The 16,460-nt window shown below is 38.5% G+C and overlaps 1 protein-coding gene and 1 pseudogene across 4 annotated transcripts; both read right to left on the bottom strand.

Annotated features, from left to right (window-relative positions):
* Window positions 1-4,525: 4,525 nt before the first annotated feature.
* LOC121975246 (protein indeterminate-domain 11-like) lies at window positions 4,526-6,884 on the bottom strand. Of its 4 annotated transcripts, XM_042526792.1 has the most exons (5): window positions 6,673-6,786; window positions 6,499-6,586; window positions 6,198-6,415; window positions 5,691-6,084; window positions 4,526-5,545 (listed from the first exon to the last, which is right to left on the bottom strand). In XM_042526792.1, the coding sequence occupies exons 3-5, from the start codon at window positions 6,379-6,381 to the stop codon at window positions 4,744-4,746; spliced, it is 1,380 nt and encodes a 459-aa protein (XP_042382726.1). In that variant the 5' UTR covers window positions 6,382-6,415; window positions 6,499-6,586; window positions 6,673-6,786; the 3' UTR covers window positions 4,526-4,743. The 4 variants fall into 4 exon arrangements, with proteins under 4 accessions (XP_042382726.1, XP_042382724.1, XP_042382725.1 ...); XM_042526790.1 differs by lacking the exon at window positions 6,499-6,586 and having other exon boundaries at window positions 6,198-6,464; window positions 6,748-6,884; XM_042526791.1 differs by lacking the exon at window positions 6,499-6,586 and having other exon boundaries at window positions 6,198-6,464; window positions 6,673-6,797.
* Window positions 6,885-10,578: 3,694 nt separating this feature from the next.
* LOC121975247 lies at window positions 10,579-13,197 on the bottom strand (annotated as a pseudogene).
* Window positions 13,198-16,460: the final 3,263 nt, after the last annotated feature.

Genomic DNA, 16,460 nt, shown 5'->3' with positions numbered 1-16,460 from the left:
CCACGGTTGGCATGTTCGTGCGCGTCGTTGCTGGCCGCGAGGCCTACATGGCTGTGTGAGCGGCTTGCATGGCCATGGTGTTGGAGTGTATACTGAAAGCCTAAGCTTTGTAAACATTCATTATGGATAAAGAATCACATTTGGTCTAATTATCTACATTTATTTGTAGTTGTTCATTTAATTTATATTGTAGATAACATAGTATGTGGTGTCACATACAGAAGATGATGTTATCAGTACCTTATAAATTATAAACAGTAGCTCACGACCAGAATGGAAAGGAACAAACCATTAGAAGGTCGTAGTGTAATTAGGTATTAGTTTATCTTGACTATATAATTACACTAGTACACTCAGAGTGTATTGAGTAGGACCATTTGAGGTCGTTTCTTTTATACTGACTTTATAAAGGAACAAAGACCTCGGTTATTATGGAAGTGTGTGCTCTTAATCCTAATATAATAACAAGCACATATATTTGATATTTATTTCTTTAATTTATCAATGGGTGAGATTTAGTTCGATGAATCAATAAGCCCAATAAATTGGGAAATGATATCACTTATAGTGTGTGTTGTTGATTATAGAAGGAAACTGTGTCCTAGAGATACTAGGTTGATAATGTCCCCAAGAGGAGCTCATAAGAATTGTCATGTTAAACCCTGCAGGTGGACTTAGTCCGACATGACGATAAGGTTGAGTGGTACTACTCTTGGACTTAGACATTAATTAAATGAGTTGTCAGTAACTCACTTAATTAGTGGACATTCGATATCTTAAACACAGGGAGACTAACACACTCATAATAAGAAGGAGCCCAAAAATGTAATTTGGGATTGGTGCGGTAGTTCAATGATAGTTCTCTAGTGGAATGAATTATCATTGATAAAATTAAGTTGTGTGTTCGGGGTGAACACGGGATGCTTAATTTTATCGGGAGACCAAAACCAATTCCTCCTCTCGGTCCCTATCGTAGCCTCTTATTTATAGAGTTCTATACCCACCTATACCCACCTTCTAGGAACAAGCTAGGGCCGGCCTAGGTATAAAATTGGGTGGCCGGCCCTAGCTTGAACCCAAGCTAGTAGGGCCGGCCAAATAAAATTAAAAAGAAATTTAATTTTAATTTTTATTATTATGTGGAAGATATATTTTAAAGAGAATTAAAATTAAAATATCTCTCTTGTAAAAGATCTACAAAAGATTAAAGAAAGAGATTAGATCTCTTTCCATATTTGTAGATTGGAGAGATGTTTTATTTTTTCTTTAAAAATTATTCACATGTTGATAAAATTAAAATTATAGAAATTTCCTTTTATCAACGATAAAGAGATTTTAAAGAGAAATTTTATTTTTTAAAATTTCCGGAAACAAATTAGGAAGTTTTAATTGTTGATTAAAACTTGTCCTCTTTTGTTTTCCAATGATGTGGCCGGCCATCTCAAGTTAATTGGGAAATTTTGTTTTATTTTTATCAATTAATTCATGTCAAGGAAAATTAAGAAAATTTTATTGTAATTAAATTTCCTAATTTGCCTAGGCCAAGGAATATAAAAAAAAGGGTGAGGGTGCCTTCAAGAGACACAACATCTATTATTCCTCTCCCTCTCTTGTTCCTTGGTGTGGCCGGCCATCCTCTCCCTCTCTTCCTCTTGTGGTGGCCGAACCTCTCTCCCTTCCTTGGAGCTCTTGTGGTGGCCGGATACTACTTGGAGAAGAAGAAGAAGAAGGAGAGAAAGCTAGTATCTCTTGGAGCTTGGTTAGTATTTTGGTTTTTCTCCTTGGTGAAGCTTTTCTTTTGTGGCCGAACCTTGCTTGGAGGAGAAGAAGGTGGTTGGTGGTTTCTCATCTCGGTAGATCGTTGCCCACACAACGTCCGAGGTTAGAAGAGGAATACGGTAGAAGATCAAGAGGTTTTTCTACAAGGTATAACTAGTAATTTCTATTTCCGCATCATGCTAGTTATTTATGGAAATAATACCAAATACAAGAGGCTTACGTTCTAGAATTTCGAATATGTTTTTTCGAAGTTGTGTTCTTTTGTTTTTTCTTTTCCTTGTGATTTGATTGTTCTCTTTGGTTAACCTAAAGTTATTTTAGGAAATTAAATATTAGCTTTCTATTAAAGGTTTTGTCTAGTCGGTGGTGGTTGCTCCCATATCCAAGAAGGCCATGTGCCTCGCCATGTCAGTACTAGGAACCTTTTATGGAAATTAATATTTAATGGAATTAATAACTTAAGGAGACTTGGGTCGAACGTGTTAAGTTCCGCAGGAGATCCAAGTCAAAACCTAAAAGAACAAATAGATTAAGTTTTGGATCAAACGTGTTAAGTTCCGCAGGCGATCCAAAATTTAATTTAAAAGAACACATGGTAGCTAGGAAAAGGTTCAGACCTTTGTACAAAATTTTTGTACAGTGGAACCTATAGGTTTTCCGAGTAGCAACCAACACATGGATGGCGCGCCCACATGGACGTGAGCCGCGTCCCTCGCAAGTTCGCAAGCAGCGCCGAGCAGTGCCTCCGCCATGCACGTGAACGTAGATCGAGCGAGTCGAGGGAGAAGAGCGTATCGCTACAACATAATCCCTTGCAGTCATCAGTCGCCGATATCTAATAGGCGCCACAGACTCCTGCGTGGATGTCGGGCCGCTACCAACCAAGCTATCCCCATCGTCGTCAGTGGAGATCTTCATTGGTTTAAAATCATCTTCTTCCATTGCAGCAAGCTCTTGCGCATGGAGATCATCTGATGATAGGGATGGCAACGGGGCGGGGCGGGGCCGGGTTTGCCATTCCCATCCCCGCCCCGTTTTCATTTTTTCGGGTTCGGGGATTCCCCGAACCCGAACCCACGGGTTCGGGGATTCCCCATCCCCGCCCCATTTCTAAATTAATTTATATTATTATTATTATTATTTAATAATAATTATTAATGATAATATTAATATTAATATCAATATCAATAATATTATTATTAATAATATTTTCAAAAATTTTAATATTAATATTAACACTATTATTAATATTTTTTAAAAAAATCATATTATTATTTATTAATATTAATAATAATAATATTCGGGGCGGGTTCGGGGATGGAGATAGTATTCCCATACCCGCCCCAAACCCGCCCCATCCCCGAAAAATCGGGGATCCCCATCCCCATTTCGGGTTTTCCCCGCGGGGCCCCAAACCCGCGGGGAAAATTGCCATCCCTATCTGATGACATCGTGGAGAGAGGAATGGGAAGACTCTGATACTAATGTTATTTCTTGATCGAGATGATTACCTCGTGGATTCCAGAATCTCGCAAGATCAGGAAGAAGTCTACAAGAGTCTTCTTCGTAGTTCCTCACTCCAAACATCCTCGGGATCCGGTGGTGATGTCTCGTGAGAGAAGTCTTGTACTTGTGCAATCAAGAGAGAAAGGGAGAAAAGTGAGAGTCTTACACACTTTAAAAGAGAAATTTCTCTTCCTTTTATACACATTGGGGGGGTGCACGTTGTCATCACTTGATCATTAAGTGTCATTAGCACCAATGAGTTATTCATTGGTTTTTCTTTTTCATTGTTGGAAGATGATCGATGTATAAATCTATGTGGCCTTTAGGGATATATGTCTATATTATAATAAAAGATAATTATACTCATTTCAGATATTTTTCATGATTTATTCTTAAGTTATGTGAAGGAAAATAAATTACAGAGAATAGAGGTAAATCACAGAATCAACCTATAGCCAACAACTAAATTGACTAGGGGTGGGAGGGATATTTTTTCCTTTGAGGGCATGCATCCATCATCGGAAATTGATCTTTTATCCCATTATAATAAGTATGTCACTCTTTAATTAATTACATATCATGTGGAAATGATATATGCTTATATCATTTAACTTGATGTGGTACAATAGAAGCATTTTATCGGTCTCTTCTTCTTTATTTCTTTTTTATCCTTAACTAACTTTTTGATACCACTCGTACATAAATTTTTTTTATTATCATTCTTCATTTCTTTCTTCATCAGGTGTGCTATATGAGTTTCTTCATCACTTTAGGATGATGATGATGATATCCTTCTATCTTCCTTGACACTCGTTTAACTATGACCAATATCCTAACTTGAGTTCGTTGAACCAAAGACAACCTACACAAACCACTCTCTAAGCGATCATTAACATAGTAAAACTTCCTCGCTCCTCTTCCACATTTTTCATCTAGCTCAAGGTGAGTAATAGATGATAAACCCTTTGGAGTCATTATGGATGTATAGCCTCAATGAATTAGGGCAATAAAAATTTGGTCAAACCTAATTCACAAGGAGATCTTGACGAACTACGATTGAAAGAGGAAAATATCACCCTACTTCTAGAAACTCTTTTTTATTTTTAAATGACACTCCTCAAGAAAACTAAGTTGAGCTTTTATTGACTATGACCCAATATTCAACTAAAACTTAGTTGATGAGGTCAAATTAAACCAAGTTAACATAATTTAAGCCACTTCTATGTATATATATAATATGTTAATAAAAAAAAACTCATAACAAGAATGTCCTTGCATGGACTATTCTTGGATATAGCTATGCTGTTTTTCAGAGATAACAACAAGTTTTCTCCATTTTTGGAGTACAAATATTAATTCAAGAAACTAACAAGGAATAATAAGATATATACCCCTCAAATTCTGCAGTAATATTATATCTCCTTCAATGTATAATTTTTGCACCAACCTATCAACAAGTTAAGGATAACCTTGTGGGAAAAATGCCCTTAGACCTAGGAAGTCTCTTGTCATCCCATCATTGCCGCCGCCGCCGCCGCCGCCGCCTTGTGTTCTTACCATGAAGTTATTCCCTTCCCTTTTGGATCCCATGATTCCATCAAATGCATCCTGATCAAATGGTCCATCAAACCCTGGATTAGTTGATGAAGAGAGAGGGTTGTTGTTCATGATCATCATATCTTCAAGGAGGTGAGGAGGTGCTACTAGTTGTCCATAGCTTCCTCCTCCTCCTCCACCACCGCCGCCGCCACTGGCTTCCATTAAGCCAAGGCCAAAACCATCAGCAGCATTGGCACCTGCGTGAGGTGCCATTTGAGGTCTACCAGTGCTCAGAGTTGCACCCATCTGAGCTGCCTTCTGCAGCAGCGCAGTGGCTGACATGTGTGGAGCAGTGACTGTGAAATTAAGAGGAGGAGGAGGAAGAGGAGGAGGAGGACCGCCATGATTAGGGTACTCATGCTGGTCGCCGAGATAATCGAGATGGCTGAGGGAATTGGATGAGGTGCTGCCTTGGTAGTTTAGCCATGGTGGAAGAACAGTGCCGAACTGCTTCATCTGCTGCACTTGTTGGTTACTGTGGAAGTGGAGAGAGAAGGGCTCGAGTGAATGTGATGCTGCTGCTGCTGCTGCCGCCGGATGGGAGATTAACTGAAGTGGGTGGCGGCGGGCTGCAGCCATGGTGTTTGCTGAAATGCCCCCGGAGCTACCTTCGACTGCCAGTGCATCGCAAAAGGCTCTGTGAGTGATGAAACTGTCCCTCCTGCAACAACGTATAACCATGCACCAATGAAATTGAGAATAATGAAACATCGATCTTCGCAAAAAAAAAAAAAAGAAAAAAAAAGAAAAAAAAGGCTGCAGTAGGCGAATTACTCCAAAAAGAAAAGAGTCTCTCTGTGTCTGACCTTGAGAAAAGGGTGCCGCAGTCGCATCTGTATTCCCTGGTGCCGCAGATCTTGGAGTGAGCCTTCCAATCGGAGTGGACGGCGTATTTCTTGGAGCACTTGTCGCACTTCCACCGCTTCTCGCCGTGCTTCCGGCTGAAGTGCTTCTTGATGCCGGTGAGGTCGCCGAGGGCCCGGGAAGGGTCGTGGTGGACGCACGTCGGCTCGGGGCAGACGTACACCTTCTTCCTCACCTCCTTGGGCCGCTGTTTGAGCTTCCAGGGGAGGTTGTGGCCCCTCCTGTGGAGCTGCAGGTTTTGATCCCTCTGAAACCCTTTGCTGCAGATCTCGCACACAAACCTGTTGGTGGCCATCAGCGTCTTGGGGGACAGTGCCACGACCTCAGACTCTGGATCTAATCGATGTATATTTAACGTCCAGATCATTTTAATTTGCATCCATCAACAACAACAACAACAACATCAATAACAACAACAAGGAAATTAATTATGTTAATTGATGAAAAACCTGGATTTCCTGGGAGGCTCCTCTTCTTCTTGGTTGAGTTTGGAATTGTGGAGGAGGCCAAGGAGGAGTAGTGTTGGTTGGATGAGACACTGCAGGCTTCCCCAGAAGGAGAGGTTAGATTCGACATGTTCTCCTCCAAAGCTTGGTGTTTTAAAGGATATTGATGAATTGTTATCCCTTTCATCTTCTTCTTCTTCTTCTTCTTCAAAATTTGAGACCTGATCTATCAGCAACTCAAGCAGTGAAACAGGAGATCTGTGTCTTTCCCTGCAAAAGAAGAAAAAAAAGGAAGAAGATATACCTTCTTATATAAATGAAGATCTAGCAAGATAGGGAATTCTTCTTCTTCTTCTTCCTTGTTTTTTTTTGTCTTTAAGAAAGATGAAGAACTACAAAACTCATGCACAACTCCATGAACATGCAAACTTTGAAGTAGAAATCAAGGAACAAAAACATAATTCAGATCTATATTTACCATGAACTATGAAATTAAAAATGAGCTGAGAGAGAGAGAGAGAGGAGAGAGAGAGAGAATGTGGACGAGATGAACCTTGAATAATTCACCAAATAATATGGCCAACTCTGACGCTAGCACTTTCTGTCGTTTGCTCTGTTCCTGGTTTTATACCAACGCAGACCTAGAAATTCCTTTACTCCTCCCTGTCGGCCGTAAAACTACAATAATCAAACACACTTAATTTACAGAGCTTGATCATCTTAATCTAGCTAGCTAGCTAGCTGTTCATCGTGTAGAATAATACAGAGAGGGCATGGATCATGATGCATGCATGGTTTGAGATTAATTTTCAGGTTGAAAATTAAATCAGAGTTCCTGGCGTAGGTCCAATCGATCAGCATGATGAGGCAGGCATAGGCATAGGAATAGGCATAGGCATACATACAAACAAACAACAAAGGAACAGAAATCTCGTGAGGTGTTTCAGAGCTCTATTTGGGTAATATTCCTTGCAATGGCGTAGCCAGCTTGAACAACTGCCCTGGGCTAAAAATGCTAAGCCCAGTAAAACTTAACCCAGCATAGCAAGGTTGAAGCTTAAAATTACTGGACATTGCTAGGCTGAACAACTGGCCTGGGCTAAAACTGCTGAGCCCAGTAAAACTTAGCCCAGCATAGCAAGGTTGAAGCCTAAAATTACTGGGCATTACTTGCTGGGTGAGGCCTAAAATTGCTAGGCATTGCTAGGCTTCACTGGGCTAGAACCCAGCAAAGCCCAGCCCTGACTACGCCTTTGATTCCTTGCAATCCAAGGAAGGCGAGGCATAGATGACCGTGAGCCCTCTCTCCCTTGTCCACTTCTCCATAAGATAGTGCCAATTAACACTCACTCAGTCCTTATTGTTACATGCATGTTGCACCAGGTAATTTAATTAATTAATCAGGCAGCCAACTTTCTTTGGAATCTCTGGAGGTAAATATATATAGATGAGTTTAGCAGGCTAGCCGCAGTATTTAAGGACACTGGAGGAACATAATGGTACAAATTACTTACTGTCTTTTTAGGGTTTTGAAATGATAAAATTTTTTATAGTTCTCTTGACTGGAACGTGATGAATGTTTTGTCGTGAACGATGGAGATCAGAAATGTGGTCATGTTCATGGCGAGAGAGAGGGGGAGATGTACAGCTAAATGTTAGGGACTGAGCTTTGTCTCATTTTTGTAGTGAGAGGGATGCAGTTGAAGCTATGCACGCATGAGCTTGAGGTCTTTCTCGATCGGCATTATTATTATTAATAATAGTAATAATAAAAATAAAAAAGATGAACAGAGGGAGAAGAATAAGTTGTTATGTGTTGGGCAAATAATTGTGGAGATAAATCTTCATTTAATAATAAATAAATAAATAAAGACTCATTTTATAGTTTTGGTTTTGCTTCTCGATCTCAAAAAATGTAATCTTTTAGATTTTGTTTGTTGATTAGAACAAAATGGACACGCACCTTTGGCTTAAAAAAATATATATATTAGAGAAGAAAAATCATTGTGTCGATTCTTGTCCTATATATTTCTTCTTTATTTCTTTAAATGAAAACATTTTTCTTTCATCTTTAGAAAACGTGAGAAGCTTTTCTTGCTCCTTTCGCCCATTAAAAAAAATAGTTATTGAAATTTAACTAATCTCTATCATAGATGTAAATTTTCTTGATCCAATTCTTTTAGGTTCATGTTTTATCCTAAGAAAAGATTTATTTGAATTTTATTTGTATTAAATTTATTTCATATCTTTAGTTTTCCCGACTCAACTATTTGGTGTTTTAGATAATTCTTTTTTGTCAAAATGAAGATATGCTATAACTAAATAAAGACATTTATTATAACTAAACGAGTAGTGTATCTACGTAATATAATGGTTATCTATTACAATTTAACAAAGGCATTTACGTACATTTTATTTTATTTTATTTATGAAATTAAGGAGGCACCTACGACAACTAGATTAAAACATATGTCACAACTAAGTGAAAGCTAACAAAATTGAAACATATATTACAATAAAACTAAGACAACTATTATAAAAACATGAATACTCATCTCACGGCCCCCACATGCCGGCGTAGATAGTTCATGTAGTGATTTTACCATGAATACGTTTGGGTTGATTTTTAATTGGTACGAAAGCCTTATAGATTACTTCACCCTTGCATAAGCTATTGTTGTTGAGCAAAATCCTCTATAATTTATCTATCTATATCTAGTAGGGGACCGAAGATACTGGATAGCCTAGCATAAACATTATCATCTTTTGTCGCAAGTGAATGCTCCTCTCATGCCCCTAAGGAATAGCCATGCCAGTAATCATATGATAGATTTGTAGAATTCAACAAGTATCGAATTTTGGCAAAAGTCATGAAAATACCCTTCCAGATGGGGTATACTTGATACTTAATTTACTCTCTCTTAATGATGTGGAGCAATCGTGGAGGACGCATTGGACTGATGAATTTTATCTTTTGCATAAATGAATACTCATCTCATTAATCAATTGATTCTTTACAATTGATTGGTCTAAGATGCATTCGTGTAAATTTTATCTCAAAATAGTTGTCAAAAGATTAAGTTTCTTACTATTTAAGTTAAGAGATGAGATGTGTCAAACTCAAGTTAACTTTATTTGTGAATATATGAATTGAAGGTCAGAAATTGAAGCACCCAAATGAAAACGTTGCTTGGTAAAATGTATGAGAATTAATAGAGAAGAGATATAAAGAAAATGCTGACATTCTCAAAGTGCTAAAGGATATATTTTTGGTATAATAAAATATTTTTGAGCATTATATGAAGTAACTTTTTAATATTTTATTGAATTTTATCTATTGCAAAGCTAAGGAGACGTAAAATTTTCATCTATATTGAAGCAATTAATTATGTCTAATACCTTGAAGGTGATCGTGCATCAAAAAAATATTAAAAGACATTAAAGAATTAATAAAAAGACAAATAGTAAAAAGAGAATCTTAACGATTAATTAGTCTTATATTTTTATTCATTAATATTGTTAGTCATGATTGAAGCTCATCATAAACTAGTCCAATTTATTCAATATTGTTAGTTAACTAGTCCAATTTATTTATTCTTTAATATTGTGAGTTAACTAGTCTCATTCGATTATTATTTAATATTGTTGGCCATGATTGGAGCTTGTCGAGCTCATCAATTACCAGTGGTGGGCAAAAATAAAAAATAAACGCCCAATATAATATTTACAGTGCGTCATTTTATTTACATCTAACTAGCGATGTGTAATATTGCATTATACTATTATTTACTAGTTATAAAAGGAGGAATTACTAAATTTTAACAGAAACGTTATGTTAGATTAATAAATACAATAAAATATTATACTATAGTTTTACAAAACAAAGAACGTGCTACGTTTATATATTAGCCTTTTCTTCTTGAATGAATATTTAGATATTATTTCCAAGTCTCACAGGATAAAAAAGGGCTTGGAATACTAGAGAGAGATTGATCTTCAAGAGATCATTTCAACCGATTAAAAGTTGAAAGTATGATTACACTGACAGAGGAAACAACCAGCATCACAACAATAAAACTGAGGACAGACCAAATTTGGTTGGCAGATGGGAAAAAAAAATTATCAAAAAAATTGGAGCGAGCTTCACACAAATTTGAAGTTTTTGACTAGTATTAAGTTCTCAATGCACTGTAAAAAGAATCTACCACTGTTTGCAATCATCCAGCCGGTCACTTTGATCACCACCAACATTCTGTATTTTTTTTTTTTTCAAAAACCATCAAATGACTAACCAACAAAATATTAGAGCAGATTATAAAAAACAAAAAACAAAAACAAAATATTAGAGCAGCTATATATAGAAGGGTATGATATATACCTCCTCATCCTCTTCCTATTCCTCTTCCTAGCCGTCCTGTATTTCTAACTCATTCAGCAGCCTCCCCCGTGAACAATTTAACAGCATGAGGAATCAACTTGTCTTTAATCAATGAGCTGCAAATTGACAACGCACAGACTCATTATGATTTAAGTTAGGCAAATGAACAAGAGAACTTTGAAGAATGACTCCATATGAGATGAAGTACCTAAACCGACAAGCAAATGAAACCCAAACATGACTTACCCAATACCATAATCAAATTCTATCAGATTCTGCAACTGATCAGCCTGCCGAAAAAATGACAATGCAATTAGTTGTGATTTTACTTATCTACTTTTAAGGTTGGCAGACAATCTTACGGTGTCGTCATCCAAATATGTACCATCATCAGGTATTTCCGGTGGTTTAAAAAAGTTAAAGAAGCTGTCGCATTCCACAGTTTTGGTTATAGGATTGGTATACCTCCAGCCCATCTTTGGCTTCTTTATAAGAGTCTTTTGAGTTAAGCACTTCCCTTGAAACCATTCAATCTCAGTCCTAAGCAAAATACAAAAGTTTGTTAAAATCTGTGATTTAATCATCAAATGATAAGTGTTGATTCAATAAACCGAAACTAATAACTTACCCAACTACTTTCTTCAAGATTGGATCAACTTCACCGACCATGTGATATGTTTTTGTCAGCACGGTATTCTTGAAAAAAGGGTTAGTTTCAAAGAAAAATTCAAGTTTAAAACCATTGGGTTCAACAATTCTGGACAACTTTATATCTTTTAAATATCTAAGAGCTTTCTCATCACGTTCTTGAATCTGGATGAAGTTAAATATAAAAATCAAACAGAGAAGAAATTAGAAAAGAGGTGTCTTTGTACACTAGATTACCTCCTCAAATAGCATTTCATTATGATTCATAGCATTCAGCCAAAATCCTGGCACACCCTTTTCTGTGGCAGGGAGAAATATAATAAGCACACTAACTAATGCACTACACTCAAATATCAGTATACAAAAATACCTTCGCTAGAGTTGGTTGCAGTTTCAATACCTTCAACTTCAGCAATACCATTTACAATCTCATACCTCTGTAGTTCAATGTGAAAGGATGTAGCAAATAGTCAAGATTACCAAAAACACTTATCAAATTCAAAGGTCGATGGACGACAACTTATTCTCTAGAGTACATTGTAGATACACTAATATGAAACTACACCACCCAAGGAATAGTAGTATACTGTATACCTTCGTGTACAATGGCTCAGAAAGCTTCAGGTATTTATCCTCAAGTGCGGTTCTTTCCTTGAAAAACTTTGCCATTAGTGCATCAATTTGTCTCTAAAAAATGGAAAAAGAGAAGATACTACTCCATCAGGATATACTAGCACAGATAGCATAAATTTTGGAAAACTCTAGTAAATTGGAGATGTAAATTTCAAGTTTGTGAAAGAATTAGTAAATTGAGCATGGTTATAAGACTACCAGTTTTAGCACAAGTTGGACATGAGTTGAAGAATCTTATTAGAAGCTACCTATATCACGATAGCCTTTGCACATCAATAAACAGAGGACACTAGCAAAGCACATGCAAAATCACTCTTCCAAATAAGTCAGTCATATACTGCTGCCTTCGTATGCCAGCAGGTCTAGCAGCTTGGAAATAGAATCTTTTCTTCACCTCTTGATACCATAAATTGCAAAGTACTTCTTGACATAAGGCCAAGATTCACATACTTATCATACGGCAAGTTTGTTAACCACACAAGTCATCGACAAACAAATGGAAGGAAGAGATTGATGAACAAAATTTTCCATATAAAGATAAATATGAGATAGAAGGAGAACAACGTAATGATTGAATCTACATTTACATGAAACAAACCAAGATCATGTAAACAAAAAATCACTAGTACGTAGTTATGTTCTTGTTGCCAATCAATATTCCAAGTAGACTTCAAGCGAAAAGAGAGAGAAAAATATAAGCAAATTATCTCGAACGGAAAGCACTAATAAAGGGATAAGCAGGTAATAAACACAACATATCACAGAGAAAACGCCTACCTGCGGGAGGAAAAAATCAAAATCAAAATTTAACTCAACAAAGAAGGAACCAACCTGGATCTTCCGCAACACTTCAACTCGCTTCCTAACTATTGGGCTTAGCGTTTCCAATTCATCCTCATCCTTCTCTGCGTCGATCTGGAGCTTGTCCTGGGGGTCCAATAACAACATCAAAAACACGTCAAACCCAATAATAAAAGCACCTTTCTCCCCTAAATCACCTACATATCAGGAAAAGAATCGCACCTTTAAAGCATCGACAACACCAGCACTATCCTCCTCCGCATTCAAAGCTGATCAACAGAAACGAGTAAACAAGAACATCAAGAGAACAACAAGAAAAGCAAAGAGAGCAACAAGAATATAAGAAGAAAAAAACAAGGGTTAGCGGATGCAGAATACCGGCGTGGAGGTCGGACGAGGCGTTCGGGATGTCCGTCATGGTTTCCTCTTACTGGAGAAGGGTAAGCGACGAAACCTAGAGCGGGAGTAGACAGAGAGAAAGGAACTCTTCCAGCCTTCGAATCCTTGCGAACGATGATGTGGGGAAGATGCGAGATACTTATCGACTGCGACCGATGATGCCGGGAAGATACGAGACACTAATCGGGCTGATTTAGAAGTCATTAATTTATTTATTATAATTAAACTAAATTAATATAATCATGTTAGTATTACCGCAACGGTCTCCGCTTATTTACTCCCAAGGATACTTGATTTCTATTGGGGCCCAGGAATCCTAACAGTTTGAGTCTTCGAGAGACGAGGCGGGTAACAAACGAGCTGGAGAAAAATTAGCTAATTTCAGAAGTTTTTTCGCGACATGTGTCTAAAGTCTACCTGGTTTGTCATTGGTATGGTTACCGAGACTACTGTGCTTGTTATTGAAAGTGGAGCCGGTGCAGGGTGGGTGGCATTGCTAAGGCGGCCGGAAGCGAGCGGCGCGTCGTTAATTTAATCTTACTTTGCGCGTCATCAGTTTTATTTGGTGAGAATCGGCAGCCTCTCTCACCGCAGTTTTTTTAAAAAAAATAAATTCTATTATCAAATATTTGATCAGGTCTAACAACTATAAAAATAATACGTTGAATATCTAGATCTAAAGTTAACGGGGTAAAAACTCTACATGGCCCTGTAATATAAAAGTATCAGTGCCGGATCGAAAAATAGATTATCAATATTGGTATTTCGATGATTAAATCAATTTCTGGTTAGTAACAGAACGGAAAATTATAACTAAGCATGTAGAAAATAAAATTACACATACCTCCTTTTATAGATGAGAACCTCACTTTTATAATATTATTGTAGTATTTGTGCACAAATTTCAAAGTATAGATACATTTTCCTAAACATCCTAGGAAAAGATAAGTCAAAAAGTATTTCAGACACTATTCCTTAAGCAATCATGGAACTTTCTACTGCGACAGACTGAAAACTTCTAAAGTACGATTTACCTACTAGACATGTTTTGCTGTCAACGACACAAGCTCCTAAAAGAATACGATAAGATAGTTAGTGGGTCTACATGTGGCCGATCGGAGTCTACTCGACCGAGCTGCCCCCGTTCGACAGTGTCTATCGGGTCTGCCGGCTCGTCTCTGTCCTTGCTTTCTGACCGCCATAAGTTATCTCCGTCTGACTGGGCGTGGAGCTCGGTCGGCGAGACCAGCTCCTACTTTAACTTTCTTCGTGGTCGGAGGGCTATCTTTACCTGAGTGGACACGTCTCTCGCTCGGCTTGGACAGCGGCCGAGAAATGCACGGCTTGCTTGTCTCATAAGCTTGTGTTGTCCGCTCAGTCATACTTGGTTCGCTCGGCCATACTTGGTCAACTAGGCCATACCTGGTCTGCTCTGCCAACTTGGATAGCTCACTTGACTTTGTCTTCCACGTCAGCCGGTCTTTCTTCCTTTAACCCATCTTTGGTGGAACCCCTCGTTATTCTCGGATCACAAGTCTCGCATTCAAATCTAGTCGAAGGAGGCTACAAGTCTGACTGACTGGACAGTTGTTGTGGTCTGGAACCTCTTCTTCCTGTAAGGGGTGTCTTAAGGTTTATAATCGTCACTTGACTGTTGATGTCTTTGGCTCTAGGGTTTATAGTCACCGCTCAACTGCTGATGTTGACCTCACATGGTTTTATAGCCACTGTTGGGCTACTGATGTTGACCTCGCATTGTTTTATAACCACCGTTCGACTTCTAATGTCGATCTCATACAGTTTTATAGTCGTAATTTGGCTCTATCGCGCACAACATTTAGTCAATTTTCTAACTCCTTGCTGATCTCTGCTCTGATTGTAGTGTATTTTAATTGTTGCTGATGTCATCATAATTTCTTAAAAACCCTTCAAATCTTCACCCATTAATACAAAGCACGCTTGAGCATGCCCTCTAATCATGCTTTCTGCCTCATCATTAATGTCACCTGTAACAAAATACCACGTGCCGCCTTTGCATATCGTCGTATGCATGATGTGATAGATAGCTATTTGAGTTTGATGTGACGACTACCTTTTTGAATTCAACGATCGTGATGAATCTCTATTTTCCAAAGCCCTTGATCAAACGGCTCAGGATAGCCGCCCTCTAGGTTTTTAAACCCTCACTTTTTTCTTTTACCCTATCATCTTCTTCACGTTCACATTCATCTTCCTTGCTTTTTCGTCTGCAGTCTTCGTCGACGATTCTTTCCGCAGTAAGCCTTTTCTCCTTTCTTTCTTTGAATCCTTGGTCTTTCCCCCTTTTTTCTATCTCATGGCTGAATTTCCTCATCCTCCCCAGACTATCCCTAGGCTCTAGTATACCTCCACCTTAATAGCGACGAGGTCGATCAAATGAAACTAACCTATCATTTTCCTGACGATTATCAAATTGCCATTTTGTCCGCTTATGACCGTGCTCATCTGCCACCAGATGATTTTCTGCTCTTCTATAAGGACCAATTTTTTGTCGGCTTATGCTTTCCCATCTACCTCTTTTTTTCAGAAGTCTGTAGATATTTCCATATATCCCTGCATCAATTAGTGTCTAATTCCTTTAGATAGATCCGCTACCTTAGCGACCCCCTAGTGTCGGCCCCACGGATATGGAGGGAGGTTCATGTAGGTACACAAGTCATAGGCGCATGGTGGGGTAAACCCCAGGTCATTAGTTCCTGAGAATCGACCCCTGGCCATTACGCCAGAGATGTCATGCACCCACCGTTTGCGCTACGCCCTGGGGACAGTGCCTAATTCCTTTAGATTGCTATGCGGGGTGGTCATAATATTCCATCTGTACGAAATTCCCTTAATACCCTGTGTGTTTCATTACTTTTACTATCTTAAGCTGTCCGAGCTGGACACATTTCTTTTTTCAAGCATGAGTGGGCATCGTCTATTTTTATAAAATGTCCACTTCAAATAAGCACTAGAGGGAGCATTATTTCTTCATCCGTCTCCCCGGCTGACCCAGCTATCCAACCGACTGGCAGATAGAATTAGAGAAGCCTCCCTCACTCGACAGAAACCAAAGCAAGTCAGACTATCTCCAAGTAGCCGAGAGTCTGGCCGATTAGAAGTATCACATACATTGGCTGTTGTTGGAGGGAGTCTTATATGTGATCGGGCTAAGCCCTATCTGAATGTGGTTGTCCATCCCCCTAGGTATGTCTTTTTTCTTCTTGGCGTCTTTGAATCTAACTGATTTCTCTTTCTTTTTTGCAGCTCAAATCATGTCGAGGGCACGGCTGAGTGGCAAGAGCAAGCTTGTCGACGCGAAGATCAATGCCAAAGAAGTCCTTGAGCTAGAGAGTCGGGCATGTTACCGATCGAGCATTCCGAAGAGC

The sequence above is a fragment of the Zingiber officinale genome, chromosome 4B (genome assembly GCF_018446385.1).
Source record: "Zingiber officinale cultivar Zhangliang chromosome 4B, Zo_v1.1, whole genome shotgun sequence".
Taxonomy (NCBI): domain Eukaryota; kingdom Viridiplantae; phylum Streptophyta; class Magnoliopsida; order Zingiberales; family Zingiberaceae; genus Zingiber; species Zingiber officinale.
This window is presented reverse-complemented; position numbering and strand designations above follow the sequence as displayed.

Excerpts from the sequence above, each read along its gene's own strand:
- LOC121975246 (XM_042526790.1), bottom strand. The coding sequence starts at position 6,381 with ATGAAAGGGATAACAATTCATCAATATCCTTTAAAACACCAAGCTTTG. Across the intron at positions 6,085-6,197 it reads GAGCCTCCCAGGAAATCCAG|ATCCAGAGTCTGAGGTCGTG; the intron begins GTTTTTCATCAA and ends TACATCGATTAG. Across the intron at positions 5,546-5,690 it reads TGCGGCACCCTTTTCTCAAG|GAGGGACAGTTTCATCACTC; the intron begins GTCAGACACAGA and ends ACGTTGTTGCAG.